Source organism: Capra hircus, chromosome 11, assembly GCF_001704415.2.
Source record: "Capra hircus breed San Clemente chromosome 11, ASM170441v1, whole genome shotgun sequence".
NCBI classification, from domain to species: domain Eukaryota; kingdom Metazoa; phylum Chordata; class Mammalia; order Artiodactyla; family Bovidae; genus Capra; species Capra hircus.
The window spans coordinates 15,667,415-15,684,188 of record NC_030818.1 but is presented as its reverse complement, the minus strand read 5'-3'; the positions used below and the strand labels follow the sequence as shown (position 1 = coordinate 15,684,188).

General features: G+C 38.6%; 1 protein-coding gene across 7 annotated transcripts in view; it reads right to left on the bottom strand.

Moving 5' to 3' along the window:
- LTBP1 (latent transforming growth factor beta binding protein 1) overlaps nt 1-16,774 on the bottom strand; it is a 456,133-nt gene that overhangs the window by 96,332 nt on the left and 343,027 nt on the right. For all 7 annotated transcript variants that reach the window (XM_018055104.1, XM_018055103.1, XM_018055102.1 and 4 more), the window contains 2 exons: nt 11,511-11,633; nt 7,520-7,642 (listed from right to left, as the gene is read on the bottom strand). In XM_018055104.1, coding sequence (XP_017910593.1) covers nt 7,520-7,642; nt 11,511-11,633 — 246 coding nt within the window. The remainder of the gene's footprint in view (nt 1-7,519; nt 7,643-11,510; nt 11,634-16,774) is intronic.

The following is a 16,774-nucleotide window of genomic DNA, read 5'->3' as shown; positions in this document are numbered from 1 at the left end:
ACACAAAAATATTGAGTTGATTTATAAGTTCAAAATAATTTAAGAATTGTCAAAGATATATGTCACAAGAATAGTACCAACTTCCAGAGTCACATGAATTTAGAGGAGAGATACTGTAAAGATTAAAGGTAGCTTGTGTAATAGAAGGAACTTACTTAAAGCCTTGACAACAGGGTGAACAGTGGCAGAGGGGTAATAAGAGGAGTTTTGGGAAGGCAACGGATTAAGCAAAATCAGAAGTCACTTACTCAGAAGTTATCACTAACAGGTATAATGCTGTCCAGACTTCTTAAAAAATGTATATACTTGTAACATATGTCCAACTAAAAACGGTTTATGTAAGCACTAATGAGTCTTGACTTGTGAGCATGTAAGACAATTAATGACCCTGCTCACTGCATGAACTTGAGGCAGATCTTTCACAAGGGTTGTTTATAACCTCAATTACTCCTATCAAAGTTCATTATTCCTAACACACGCCATGAGTCTTGATTCTGTTGTATGTATAAGATTCAAATTATTAGCACTGAAGAAACCTAAAGGACAAAACCTTCCTTGTTTGCTCAGAATTTGGTATCTTATGGTATTTCTTGCAAATAAGATGGCTACTAAAATACAATTGCACTCATTTTACATGCTAGCAAGGTAATGCTCAAAATCCTTCAAACTAGGCTTCAACAGTTTGTGAACCAAGAACTTCCAATGAATAAGCTAAATTTAGAAAACGCAAAGGAACCAGACATCAAATTGCCAACATCCCTTGGATCATACAAAAAGCAACAGAATTCTGGAAAAACATCTACTTCTGCTTTCATTGACTACACTAAAGCCTTTGACTGCGTGGATCACAACAAACTTTGGAAAACTCTTCAAAAGATGGGAATACCAGACCACCTTAACTGCCTCCTGTGAAACCTGTATACAGATTAAGAAGCAACAGTAAGAACCAGACATGGAACAAGGAACAACCGACTGGTTCAAAACTGGGGAAGGAGTACATTAAGGCTGTATACTGTCACCGTGCTTATTTAACGTCTATGCAGAATACATCATGTGAAATGCCAGGCTAGATGAATCACAAGCTGGAATCAAAATTTCCAGGAGAAATATCAACAACCTCAGATATGCAGATGGTACCACCCTAATGGGAGAAAGTGAAGAGGAACTAAAGCTCCTTTTTATGAAGGTAAAAGGGCAGAGTGATAAAACTGGTTTAAAACTCAACATTCAAAAAACTAAGATCATAGCATCTAGTTCCATCACTTCATGGCAAACAGAAGTGGAAAAAATGGAAACAGTAACAGACTTTATTTTCTTGGGCTCCAAAATCACTGTGGACGGTGACTTCAGCCATGAAATTAAATGACTCTTGCTCTTTGGAGGAAAAGATATGACAAACCTAGACAACATATTAAAAAGCAGAGACATCACTTTGCTGACAAAGGTCAAAGCTATTGCTTTTCCATAGTCAACTATGGGTATGAGAGTTGGATCATAAAGAAGGCTGAGAACCCAAGAATTGATGCTTTCAAACGGTGCTGGACTTCAAGTGCTGGAGGAGACTCTTGAGAGTCCCTTGGACTGCAAGGAGATCAAACCAGTCAATCCTCAAGGAAATCAACCTTGAATATTCATTGGAAGGACTGATACTAAAGCTCCAGTACTTTGGTACCTGATATGAAGAACAGACTCATTGGAAAAGAACCTGATGTTGGGAAAGACTGAAGGCAGGAGGAGAAGGGGACGACAGAGGACGAGATGGTTGGATGGCATCACTGACTCCATGGACATGAGTTTGAACAAATTCCGGGAAATTATGAAACCTGGTGCGCTACAGTCCATGGGGTCGCAAACAGTCGGACATGACTTAGCGACTGAACAACAACTAAAATACATGAAAACGTCCAGAACTGAACGTGAAGACTATTGCAGTCTATTCTCCTTGCTGTCTGGTTGAAAATGTGGAATTAAGTATTTCTCATAGAATCCAAACAAGTAATTAACTGCCCTCTGTACCATTCATGGGGTAGCTAAAAGAGAAGCACCTTATAATTTCACTCTATCAAAAGAAATTTATTATGAAGTTCACCCATTTTCAAAGTGTTTCTGAATACTGATCCTAAAATGTAAACCACAGCTGATGTGACTGTCACAACTAAAATAGTTTACCACTTTTTTAGTGTTTCTCCAACTTCATTTAAGTGTAATTTACATATTACAAATGCATCTGAGAGTCCAATTCAATGAGCTCTGACAAATGTAAACACATTCTTGTAACCACCATCACAACCAAGGCACAGGCATTTTTGTATCAATTTATATCTCTTAGGTTGGATTCTTCAGTTCAGTTCAGTCACTCAGTCGTGTCCGACTCTTTGCGACCCCATGAATCGCAGCACACAAGGCCTCCCTGTCCATCACCATCTTCCGGAGTTCACTCAAACTCACGTCCATCGAGTCGGTGATGCCATCCAGCCATCTCATCCTCGGTCGTCCCCTTTTCCTCCTGCCCTCAATCCCTCCCAGCATCAGAGTCTTTTCACCATTGCAAATGCAACATTTTTTAAAGGAACGAATGAAACACCTTTCTAAGAATGTCATTCTGTAGTGACAAACATAAAGTCTGGAGACATTTTCCTTTGTCTTTTTGTCTAATCACCATTCCTGTTAACCTTGTGCCTTGGGTGTTTTAATTGCCATCAAAGAGTCAGTAAAGGAAACATGCACAATTAAGAAAGATAATAGCAGGGAGGACTAAGTGTCTCTTACAAAGCCTGAATGCACCAACAACTGGTCTATTCACTGGTTAACTGACCTTGGGAATATCAAGATTCCTAAAACCAAATTTAACTGAGAAAATGCTCTTAGATATAAATTCTGTGAAAATAATTCTTAAGATCAAACTTTCTGCTAATTTCATGATTTTTGAAATAGTTGAGACAAATGGGAATATTCTAGTCTAATGTTGGTGGATCTTTGCCATAAAACATGTATTAAAGGAAAATCTGGACCAACCATTACCAAAAAATGTACAGGCATTTCCAATGCCCCCAAAGGTTTCCTTGTACCCCTTTTCTGTATGGCTGCTTCTGGTCAGCGTAGTGTTTTTGAGTCATCCAGGTTTGTCACCTGTATCAATAGCTCTCCCCTCATCATTGCTGAGTAGTGTTCTGTTGTGTGAATGTCTCCTGATTTGTTTACCCTTCACCTGCGCTGAGTACTTGGATTGCTTACAGTTTTACTATTGTGACTGACATTTTTATTCACATGCAAATCTTTGTGTTAACATATGCTTTTCCTTGAGTAGATTCTGAGGGGTAGAATGGCCAGCCACACAGTGGAATTAACTTCTGAAGTTTTCTAACGCAGTTGCATCATTTTACAATCCCACCAGCAAGGTAGGAGAGTTCCAACTCTTCCATATTTATTCTACTAGCTTCCCAGCCACCCTAATGGGTGTTGAGTAAGAGATCCACATTTAGATTCACCTTTCTTTCTTTGCTCTTTAGGAAACTGAGACAAAATAAGAAGCAGCATCTCTGACCATTAGCATTATGTGAAAAATTTCAAATCAAAATACAGCAAGTAGAATACCAAGGATATGAATTTAAGGAACAACACTCCATTACCTAGTATGCCCTAGCATCATGGAAATCTATCACTTTTGTTCACCTCTCCCTAAAATAATTTTCTTTCACTTTCTAAAGTCTAGGAGAAATAATATATGTGAAGAAATGAAAACATTTTAAAAAGTTCAAACACAATTGGACAGATTTTAAAACAGTTCATTACATTAGAATCTGGTTTAGTTGACATATTTTTGCAAGACCTCTATCTTAGAAAGCAGAAAAAAAAAAAAAAAGAGTAGCTGGAATATTAAGAGAGCCCAATGTGGGATTGTCCAGCACCACTGCCAAGGGTAATATGAAAGAGAGACTTCTTCTAGGAAAGAAAAGATTTCCTGTAGGAGCTGGCTATCAGGCTTTAAAGAAAGCACCAGTCAGTTGTGGTCACCTCTCCACTGAGAATGCTGGCAGTCACCAATGACCTCCACTTTGCTAAATTCCATCAACTTTTGGTCCTCATCTTGCCTAGCAGCAATGTTTGACACAGGTTCATTTCTCCCTCTTTGAAATACTTTCATCTCTTGAATTCTGGCCTTCCTACTTCACTTGCCACTTTTTCTCAATCCTCTTTGCTGGTTCCTATCACCTCTTCACTTCTAAATGAGGGACCATGACAGTCTTTGGACCACTTTTCTCTTAGCTACATGCACTCCCATGGTGATCCCATCCAACTTCACGGCTTTAAACACTGTCTACATGCTGATGAATCCCAGCTCGGAACTTACTACTGAATTCCAAACACGTAAATCCAATTGCCTTTCAGATATCTTCATTTGGATATTCATCATAGGCATTGCAAACTTAAAACGACCAAGTTCCTAATTCCCTCCACAAAGGCTTTTCACGGAACACTCCCCCCATAATCAAATGTCATCATCTCAGACTAGCTGCTGCTTGCCTACTTATTTAAAACTTTCCCTCCTTCCCTCACCACTCCTCAGGTACCCTACTTTAATTTTCCCCTTAACATTTATTGCTATTTAACAAACTAGATAGTTTACTTATTTATCATGTGTCACAAATGAAATGTAAGCTACACAAGAGCAAGACTTTTATTCTTGTCTAGTTTACTGCTGTATATCCTGCACCTAGAAGAGTACCTGGCACATCCTGTTCACTCAAATATTTGGGTTTTTGTTTTTGTTGTTGCTGTTGTTTTTAAAAACTTACTTACTTAGTTTATTTATTTCTCTGTGCCAGGTCTTAGTTGCAGTATGTGGGATCTTTAGCTGTGGCAGGCAAGATCTAGTTTCTTGATCAGGGATTGAACCCAAGCCCCTAGCACTGGGTGCGCGGAGTGTTAGCCACTCAACCACCAGGGAAGTCCCAAATATTTGTTGAATAAATGCATAAAAGAATAAATGGATGACTTAGACTTGGAAAGAAATGTCAGAAGGTAGGAAATACTAGCACTTTCCTGTTTTGACTTGGTATGCAAAGGAATGACCAACAGAGAGAAGGGCTACAAGGAAGACAGAGTATGAATCTTTTTCTCAGGCTTTGCAAGGGACTAGCATACAGCAACCACAACAAGTTACTGAAGAAGGTGCCAAGGTGCACAGGAGCAGAGACTGTGCCTGGAGGAAGACAAGTCAGAGGCAGAGCCTTTGAGGACTGAGATGCCAAACACCTCTAATAACCAGGACAACTGAGGCCACACAGCATCTCAAACTGAGTGGCTACTGAGTGTGCTGGAGTAAAGAGCACGCGGAGATTAGCGCAATACCCAGGATTCTGACTCCATGAGCAGTCCAGCAGGACTGCAGGATGACAGTATAAGAAAACACAGTCCCTGCCAGAGTTATTAGAAGAATATTACACATATAAATATAAACGCCAACAAGATGGCTCTTCCTCTTACAGCTGTGAGAGGCATGTGAACAGTCACAGCTCAGTTAATTACAGCTGAGTACGATTAGGAAGGGCTGGAAACAGTGCTTGTTGGGCATTAGCGGGCTGAAGTCCTATTATCGTTTCAAAGGGAGCTCTGAAATATTGAATGGACTCCAGTCCTATTTATAATCCAGAACAGTGGAGAAATTAGCCCTGATTTGAAAAGGGTCTGATGATATGTTTAAAAAGAAGGTTTCTTTCTATCTTTTGAAGATATTCTTTCAATATATTTTCCAATTTCTTGTAGGGATATGGGTTATTTCGGATGTTTTTCTTCTTGGGTTGAATTTGATGATTTAAATTTTCTTTTAAAAAGTACCCATTTCAATGATTTGATCCAATCTATTTCAGATACAAATGTACTACTGTCTTTTCATGTTTTAATTTGCTCTATACTGTTCAAATCCTTTTGGATTTCTTTTTTCTTTCTTCTGAGATTTACACGAAATTGGTCTGTTTTATTATGTAGTTTTTTGTTTAATCAATTTCTACTTTTCTCTTTTGTACCTCTCAAATTTTTCTTTTTCTGAAAAGAAGCTTTCTTATGGAACATATATACTAATAATGACAAGTAAGCTGAGTAAAAGGTTTTATTTGGCTCTTCATATAATGGTTTTAGAATAAAAAATATTAGCCTCCTGGTGAAATGGTTACACATTAAAACAGCCAAAATAAGAGGAATATACCCTATAACAAGGACGTATTGCCCAAGATTTAGTCAATGAGCTGGTTATCCTCTCGGCTAGGCCAGGAAAGAGGTAAGAACACTTACTGGGGTCAGTGCTGGTTTTCAGGGCCTTGGCATGTGCCCTGCCACCTACCCACTTCCAAAATAGACCCTCCATGACTGTTTCCTGGGAATACGACTGCCTCTTCCATCCTGGAATGCCATTATGTCGAATCATCAACATTTACCCAGATATTGTAGTGTTCCCCATTCACAGTTTCCAGAAAATCAATTCTTACTTTTTCAACTTATCCCTTGATCATCTGCCTACTTTTTTAGTAGGTACGTTGATTACCACTTTTCACTGGTTATATTAACTCTTCAAAGAACAATACCACCTTAGGATAAAATCCTAGAAGATGATTCACTGATTCAACAATAACGTACATTTTAACACCTCGGAAACTGCCCCCACTTGCCCTCCAGACAAGTTCTGACTGTGTGTGTCAAGTTCTCTGGCCAGAGGAGAAGGATGCTATATAAAACAGTTGATCTTTCCCAACCCAAGGAACTGGGAAGTATTTGGAGCCACTGAAGTATGTGTCACAAAACAAGCGCATTCTCGTCTATAAAATGTGGGGTTCAGAACCTCACATATACTCTACGTTACTGTGTGAAGCAAACTCTGTTGTGTTCACATTCCTTGTTTCAAAACTGATAGGATCTAACAATAGCAAATCAGTAGATAAACTGGAAAAAATGAAATTACTTGGTTGGACAGTGAACCCAGAGAATTCACAAGCACCAGGCTGGTGACAGGTGGCTACAACCCCAACCACCTCAGAGGGGCTCTGAGCCAAGGCAGGTAGTGAAAGTGGTTAAAGACTCACAGTGGGATATCTTTTAGAAATATTTCATATGAAAAGCTCGAAATTAAAGTCTGGCTTTTAAAATTTTACAGTTATCTGGAAAATTAACTCGTCTTAGCTTACTTGGACCATTGGGACCATTGATCCTGCACCCCAGGGATGCTATACAGAATGAGATACTCAGGATAAACTATCCGTAGCTGAGAAAAGTTACACTGCTTCTTTATGCACTTAGCTGGCATAACTTTTCTAAAAAACTGCTCTGAGCAGGGCAAAGAAAACTTGGATCCTCACATTTCTTTGCACTATTTGTGTGACCTTGGGGAAAATATCTCGCAGGGATCAAAAGTCCTCAACCCTGAAGTCAAAAGTATGGGGTTGAGGACAGAAGCCAGGATGATGTTCAGATTTCCCTGATCCTGATTCTGGCATTTTATGATTCTGTAACCAAGAGTAACTCTCACCTTCACAGTGGTCTCCAAGGGCGGATGCTCTGTAACCGTGGTCACAAACACAGAGGAAGGAGCCCTCCGTGTTCCTGCACTGCCCGTTACTGCAGAGATGATGGTGCTGGCATTCATCAATATCTGTGAGCAAGAGGGTAAAAGGAAACTTAAAAGTGGTGCTTTAAAAGGGAGGTTTTTAAAAAATATTTATTTGCCTGTGTCAGATGGGCTCTTCATTGCGGCATGCAGGCTTCTCCCTAGCTATGGTGTACAGGTCCAGTTGCCCTGCAGCATGTGGGATCTTAGTTCCCCAACCAGGGATCAAACCTACATTCCCTGTATTAGAAGGCAGATTCCTAACCATTGGACCACATGGAAATCCCTAAAAGTGAGTTTTTAATCATTCATGTAAAGATCTGTAAACCATCTGATTTCTAATTAATTTAGAATTTTTATCATGTGACTCAGACTGAGCTCTAGTAAAAAGGTCACTCATTAATATTTCAGTAGGGAAAACCCGATGAGAAATGAGCTAAGAACCTGTACACATGTATCCACTGGGCACTGATGAGGGGCAAATACTTGGCTGTAATCTGGGAATCACAATAAAGCTTCTTAGAATTCCTTCTATAGATTCAAGTATAGATTCAACTCTGAGTTTTAAAGCACTATGGCCTATGGTAGCCTAAAGCAGGGATCAGTAAGCTATAGCCTACCACTGCCTATTACTGTTAATAAAGTTTTATTGGAAAATAGCACCACACAATGGTCCTTCCCTGCTCTCAGCCTATCTGATACCTGCGTTTCCTATGAATCTTTCTTCCTCGATGCTCACATCTTCTGCTAGACATTATTTGTTCTGTAACCACACCCTGAGCTCAGACTCACACACATGCCTGCATCATATCCACATACAAAAGGCAAAGAAATGTATTCCATATATTTCATCACTTACTTTAACCATTAGATTTTAAGTTTCTTGAGGCAGAGCCCATGTCTACCACACTCTTTACTGCTCCTCAGATGACCTAGTATTTTACCAATCAGCAGGCACTTAATTCATGTAGGTTGCTGATAAACTTTGTTGATTATATTTACATATATGGGCCTACATCTGGCAATGTGATTCTTTATTTATTTTTAATTGAAGAATAATTGCTTTACAATATTGCATTGGTTTCTGCCATACATCAACATGAGTCAGTCATGGTATACATATGCCCCTCCGTCTTGAACACCCCTCCCATCTCTTCCCACCCCTCTAGGTTGTTACAGAGCCCCAGTTTGAGTTCCCCGAGTCATACAGCAAATTCCCATTGGCTATCTATTTTACATATGGTAGTGTATGTTTCCATGCTGCTCTCTCCATTCATCCCACTCTCTCCTTCCCCTCATCCTCCCATGTCCGTAAGTCTGTGCTCTATGTCTGCACCTCCACTGCTGCCCCGCAAATAGGTTCATCAGTACCATCTTTCTAAATTTCATATATGCGTTAATATACAATATTTGTTTTTCTCTTTATGACTTACTTCACTCTGCATAATAGATTCTAGGTTTATCCACCTCATTAGAACTGACTAAAATGTGTTCCTTTTATAGCTAAGTAATATTCCATTGTATATATGTACCACAGTTTTTTTAAGATTTTAAATTTTTATTTTTACTTTATTTTACTTTACAATACTGTATTGGTTTTGCCATACACTGACACAAACCCACCACGAGTGTACTTGCATTCCCAAACATGAACCCCCCTCCCACCTCCCTCCCCATAACATTCTCTCTGGGTCATCCCCGTGCACCAGCCCCAAGCATCCTGTATCCTGCATCGGACATAGACTGGCGATTCGTTTCTCACATGATAGTATACATGTTTCAATGCCATTCTCCCAAATCATCCCACCCTCTCCCTCTCCCTCTGAGTCCAAAAGTCTGCTCTATACATCTGTGTCTCTTTTGCTGTCTTGCATACAGGGTCATCATCACCATCTTTCTAAATTCCATATATATGTGTTAGTATACTGTATTGGTGTTTTTCTTTCTGGCTTACTTCACTCTGTATAATCGGCTCCAGTTTCATCCATCTCATTAGAACTGATTCAAATGTATTCTTTTTAATGGCTGAGTAATACTCCATTGTGTATATGTACCACAGCTTTCTTATCCATTCATCTGCTGATGGACATCTAGGTTGTTTCCAGGTCCTGGCTATTATAAACAGTGCTGTGATGAACATTGGGGTACACGTGTCTCTTTCAATTCTGGTTTTCTTGGTGTGTATGCCCAGCAGCGGGATTGCTGGGTCATAAGGCAGTTCTATTTCTAGTTTTTTAAGGAATCTTCACACTGTTCTCCATAGTGGCTGTACTAGTTTGCATTCCCACCAACAGTGTGGGGGGGTTCCCTTTTCTCCACACCCTCTCCAGCATTTATTGCTTGCAGACTTTTGGATTGCAGACATTCTGACTGGTGTGAAGTGGGTACCACAGTTTCTTTATCCATTCACCTGTCAATGGATATCTAGGTTGCTTCCATGTCCTAGCTATTGTAAATAGCGCTGCAATGAACAGTGGAGTACATGTTTTTTGTTTTCTTTCAAATTTTGGTGTGACCATTGCTAACCTGGTGAGTGATTCTCCCATGTCTAATTTATCTCTTGGAGTGACATCACAGGCTCTTCAAAAGAAAGGCCTTTGAGCACAATAGCCTTATTATATTATGTATGGGCCTCTACTCTTACCACACATTCATCTGTACAGTTCAGTATTCATAAGATAAAGAACTTTGAGAGGGGCTAGAATTAAGACCAAATCACCTAATTAATCTGCGTACATGAGTGTGCTTGTATGCGTCTGATCAGTCTTCACCGTTAGGTTAGGTACTGTAATGACTTTCTATATTCTAGAAAGGGATAATAGAAGAAGGTTATGATACTATTGGTAGACCCCTTTATAGTATCATTATACCTTGTCTCTTTTATAATCCACCTCAAGAAACCTTTCTACTCATTAAATATCTAAGTTTACATACAGACACGGATAGAAATTGTTTCCTTATAATAAAGCAATTGATTATGTACAGTGTCTGTTCTGTTCTTAAATAACATTTCTTTTCAAGAATTCTGGATATCTGTGCTTGTCACAGGCGATACCACGGCATCTTTAAACTCAGGAAACATATCCTCTTACTGAGAAGTACAGTACAGTTAACCCTTGAATAATGCAGATACTGACCACCACACAGTCAAATGTCCACATTTAACCTGACGGCTTGTCTTCTGTATCCACATTTCTATATCTGAGGATTCAACCAGTCGCAGATGGTGTAATACTCTAAGTATTTACCAAAAAATCTGCATATAAATGGACTCATGAAGTTCAAACATGTGTTGTTGAAGGGTCAACTTGTAATTCTGTATGAAGTTCAATGAAACAAACTAGCTTTTTAAAGTCTAAGGTCAACCCCAGCAAGGTCCAGAATCCTCACTGTCACCTGTAGGAACAGAGCACGTTGCACAGACTTTATCCCTGAGTACAAGGCAGACACTATTTCAGTCTGCCTAAAGTCTTTAGTGATTTTTTTTTTTTAAAGAAGGATTTGAAAAGCTCAATGCACACAAAAACTAAATCATTAATATTCCACAGCATAATACCAGGCAGACATAATTCCCTTAAGTAAATGTTAATCCTATTGTGTGAAACTTTCATGTAATTTAAATAGAATTGATTTTCTGCAAATAAGGAATTACACAGGGAGCAACCATTTTTCTTTTCAATAGTAATGCCAGCCACTGATCACTAATACCATATTTTTCGAATTCAGCCTTTTTAAATCCTGTTTCATTGATTTTCCTGACTTAAGCATAAGTCCCTTGCTTTCTGGCACAATAAACAATCATCTGGGTAGTTTCTCAGGAACACATTCACACACCTGCCTTACTGAGCGCACATTTTTTTAAGGCAGCTGCCTTAAACTGAAATCACAGGAGTTCATGTTGCCACACACCTACCTTCACATTGGTCTTTTGCTGCTGATAGCTGGTAGCCTTGCCCACAGGTACACCTGAAGGAGCCGTCGGTGTTTTTGCACTGCCCATTCATGCACATAGTCCCTTGCTGACATTCATCAATATCTGTAAACACAGTGACAATTGCTTTACATTAAGTCTTACATCTAGACACCCATTAGCTCAAGTTTGAGACCCTAATCCAAGCTGCTGCCTTCTAAGCCTTCCATTTCCAGGGTGGACTTTTATGGCATGACCCAAAACAACAGAAAATTTTCAATAAACATTAAAAAAAAAAGTTCTGCCCCCTATAATGCATTCTGGGGTTATTACTGCAAAAATAATAGTACTTCTGCTATGTGAGGTACTATACATTTTAATTTGAATCAGCCCACCGACGTTCTTCATATCAACTTCAGTGTGCTGGACTGTAGAAAACAAATAATTACAAATAGATGATAAATTTATGATGAAATAAAAGTGTGTTCAATACAACATCAAGCTCTTTGCCATGTCTCTCTCTTACACTCTGGATATAACACAAATATAATATGAAATATTTTACAGTTGATAAAGAAAGAATCTCAAGCACAAAATAATGACTATGAAGCAGCTTGCTGACCTATGAAGTTTTAAGAAAGAAGGCAGAATTAAAGCTCTCCCAAGAACTTTAGAAATAAAACCAGAATGGAGGCAGTTGTGGAGGGAAATAGACACTTCTACTATATTAGAAGTTGGAAAAGTGTAAGATCAAACAGTTGTGCTAAAGGACACTGAGCTCATTTTCAAAGTAACAAGGAAAGCCAAGAGAAATGATCCTATTTTGATGACAGATGTTGGAAAGTCAAAGAGAAAGTGATGAGTGAGGAGTTTTCAAAATACCTTGCATAAACAAAAAGCTATTGACTGAGAAAAAAACGTAATTCTTTGTAAGTGTTCTAATCATGGAAATGAATTTACATAAATGAAGAAAAGACTGGGCTCATCAGTAACTTGAACACTTGAGGCTGAAGCAGCACTTATTTCCTAAATGTTTTTGTTTGGACATGAGGTTGATCCAATTTAACCAGGTAACTCTCTCTTGTCTTCTCTATGCAGATATAGCCTCAGAATGTCCTGCTGAGTAGTTACTCAGTTTGTGAGAGTTTATGATGATTAAAATGTGGTAGTATTAAAAAAAAAAATGTGGTAGTATTGAACTTCACCACCTGCACTACAGGTTTGTTGTGAGAATTACTGGAGAGAATGGATGAAAACACACCAGCCCTATACTCAGAGTGGGAGAAAGAAGTCCTAGTCTAAAAAGAGCACTGTTTTAAGGAAACCAGGTCCCAAAGATTAATGTCTGACTATTGCTTCCTTCTGAAAATATCCTATTATTTAACAAAATGCATCTACAAGTTTTTGCCAGGAGAACTCAACCAACTGCACAGTCCTTTCCCTTAAATATCACTGACAATTATCTGCTTCCTAAGCAAAGTTGCATTTAACCACCAGTGAGGCATTATTCACCTTTTGAATTTTACCCTGATACAAGCAAGGTAAGTCAGGTTATCCCACATAACCTGAAAAAGCTCACATTGACTATTAATGTCTTCAGAGTTCAGGAATTTGTTTCTGATTTAATTTCTTCTAGCAATTAGTTTACTAGAAACTTTTGTGTCACTTCTTGTGCAATCAATCCCTTCTTTTGTATATAATTCCTAGCTGTCAACCATTGACTACCAAGAGAAAAACTGAGTAAGAATTTTGTCTTGCGAATGATTGAACACCTTTCCAAAACTCTCAGTCTACTAGCTTTTCCAGTGGTCGTCAGCGAAGAGGAGCCCACATCATATTTTCTTTCAGCACATTTTATAAAATACTTGAGATATCAGTTTAAGAATTTAAGACCAACAAAAGCTCATGTAGCTGGTTGGATCTCATGTAATGTCTGACAACATTTTTAGTGCTTTGGCCTCTTTCTGATTTTCTCAAAGAGGATGACAAACTAAGCATTCCCATGTGGAGGCAAGAACATACCCTCCATTCCAAGAACTGTCAGGATACACCAGACATCCTACATAAGTTACTCATTTATGTTGGGAAGACTGTCAGAAGTAATTCATTATAAGTAATGATATACACATTTGGAATAACTCCAGGCAACTCTGTTATCTTGAATAAGGTGATCTCTGGGTCTTTAAAAGGACCAAGGGGAACAAAGGCAGCATAATTCTATGCATTTAAGAAACAAACAAAAAAAGCATCTTTTTCTTTATTGATTGAGATATAAAATTTCTATACAAAAGAACACTCTCCAATAAAATAGGCATGTGGGACAAATGTCTTCTCTCTCTTGTGCCAAGGGATGAATAGAGAATATTATATTTCTTAAAAGGTATTTTTTCTTTGAAGAACTTTTTGCACATATTACTATGATAAATCCTGATAGGAGTTAAAATAGAGGCTATCTCTAGTTATTTATACATTTAGGACATATACCAGTAAAGTGCACAAAGAGATGCAGAGATACAAAAAGATTCAAACAAGTAATGGATTAATACTGGCTTGGCTAAAAAGTTTGTTCAGATTTTTCTGTAACATCTCCGGAAAATCCAAATGAATATGTCGGCCTATCCAATACATTAGATAATGTACTAATATTTACAACCTGAAAAGAGTTAGGGAGGTGAAGACACTGATAATAGTTAGGACTATCAACAGAGTGAAACTGGCATTTCCTGCAGTGCTGGAAAACAGATTTATGTTCTGAGTAGAATCTGGCATCTGTACATTGATGTCGTTTAGGAAAGATTAGAAAATAAAGAGAAAGGATGTTATACAATGTATTATTGTGAAAAGGAAGGACTTTGGGGAGTAAGAAACACAGCTAGTGAATATGCAGGTTTCTCAAGCAGGTGATAGGGATCTTGCCTGATCTTATCCCAGGTTGTAATGGAAAGACATCAGGCAAATGAGAGTAGAGGGCATGCTTAAGTGGCAAGTGGAGAAAACAGTTCTTTCCCACCTCCAAGCTTTGATATGTGCTGCTTCCTCTGCCTACTAAGGTTCTCCCCTCTGCATTCAATATTTTAAAACCAAGTTCAAATAGCAACACCTCTGCCAAGCCTTCTCAGAAGCATGCAAGTAGAATTAGTCACACAGTTCCTGGCTGCAAAAGAACTTTGCACATGCATATTATTTGGTGAATAACAACATCCGCCACAGAATGTCCTGCTCTGCCTCCGCTTTCCCTCATCCTCCATGTATTATCTCCATATTTCTCCAATATCTTGTCATCCTATTATCTCATACAATCTTCACATCAACCCTCCTAGGTGCCATTACTGCTACCTTCCTGCAGATGAGCAAGTAAGGCTTGGTGAAATGAGATTACTTATCCATGCTCACACAGCTCCAGACTATCCAAACTAGAATATGATATACTGCCTTTAAAAACATCCAAAAACTAAACTCCAAACTTATTTGGATTTCACCAGTTTTTCCATTCAGGTCCTCTTTCTATTCCAGGATCCTATCCTGGGGACCACATCATATTCAGGTGTCTCATCTCCCAGTCCTTCCTTGTTTTAACAATCTTAATTGCCTTGAGGATATGGGCCAGAAATCCGTAAGGTAAACTGTCCTGGTCCTCACATAATGTCAGGAATATATGACATCACTGATGACTTAACTTTCATCACTTAGTACTTTATGAACTCTAATTAGCTGTTGCAGCTATGCACCTCTTTCAATGAATAATACATCTTTTGAGAGATTACAGTCTCTTGGTAACATATGCAGTGCCTAGAAGGCACTGGTTCCTTGATACACTTGACAGAAAGGATGAATAGAAGCAGCAGCCCAGCATGGTATCCCAGAGACTAGAAAATACAAGTTTTCCTAGGGGGTGATATCAATTGACGGTGTGAATTCTGGGGTGGTAGGGTGACAAATTAGAGAGGAGCAGGCTCATTTGGTATGGCAATGCCAGGAGGAAGAAGGTGGTCATGAGTTATTCATTCAACATGTATTAACTCTGCATTTTCCCTCTACAGCATCTAATTCCTGAATTTTAGAGATGGCATGATTTTGGGAAACCTGAGATTGTTTTTCCAAGGTTGTACAGTGGATCACTGGAAGAGCCAGGATTTAGGTCAGTAGTGAGTAAAAAGATGGGTGTGCTGGGCAGGATAATCATGGGTCAAAATAAGCACAGAACACTCTTAAGGCAGTTGTGACATCAATTTGGATGGGTCATGGGTCAGAGAATGCAAATTGAAGAAAGTAGTGGTAACAAATGTGGAATATGAAGTGGGCACAGATTAGAAGCACTTCTATGAGTAAGATGAAAAGGAACAGGTAGATCACAAAGAGAAAGTAACATGACAGGATATGGCAATAAACCAGATACTGTTAATCAAATAAAGATTAATAATGGCGAATAATGGCTTCTAACACTGAGACCTTTAGTCACCATTAGCCCTGTATATGAGGAAGTTTTTCTTCCATCAAACACCCAGAGTACCTTTCAAGGGATTCTCAAGTTTAACTTTTTTTGAGGAGATGCTTGGCTTAACTAGTCAGAAGGCAAGCTGTGGATGTGGGAAAGGACCAGGAGAAAAAGGGGCTGTGCTTGCTGTCTATGCTCTCCTGGGAGTGGCTAGTACTCTGCTGTCTGAAAGGAACAAGGCACCAAAAATTCAAATGTCTATGAACTCCCTACTGCCAGTGGAAGATGCTTCAGTTCTTACAGGTCTATAGTAGGGTATCTGTTTACTGCTTCCCTACCAGTGATAAATTAATTACCACCCTAGACCCTTCACTTTCATTGAGACAGCAAAGAAAAGAAAAAGGTTTACTTATTTCCTCTTTCTTCCTTTGAAAGAGCATCCTTTTAAGTATAAAAGTGATGGAAGACAGCAGAAAGCAAACAAATTAACCACAGAGAAGATGAAAACTTCTTTAAAATTACTTTAAAAATTAGAGAAACCATGGACAAATTACACTAATATTCTAGAGGAAAGTGTATATGTAAAATACACACACACACACACACGTATCTATCTTATATATAAAATGTTCATTTACACTGACTTAAAAACTTGACTAATGGTAAAACATATTAACAAATATACAAAAGAGGAAATACAAATGCTTAAAAAACACATGATTAAGTATGTAATAGTAAGTGTTCACACATTTTAAAGTTAGAAAGTAGTGTTTGTTCTATTAAATAGTTAAACAGAGCACTTTGCCCAATTAATCCACCTTTACAAAATCTG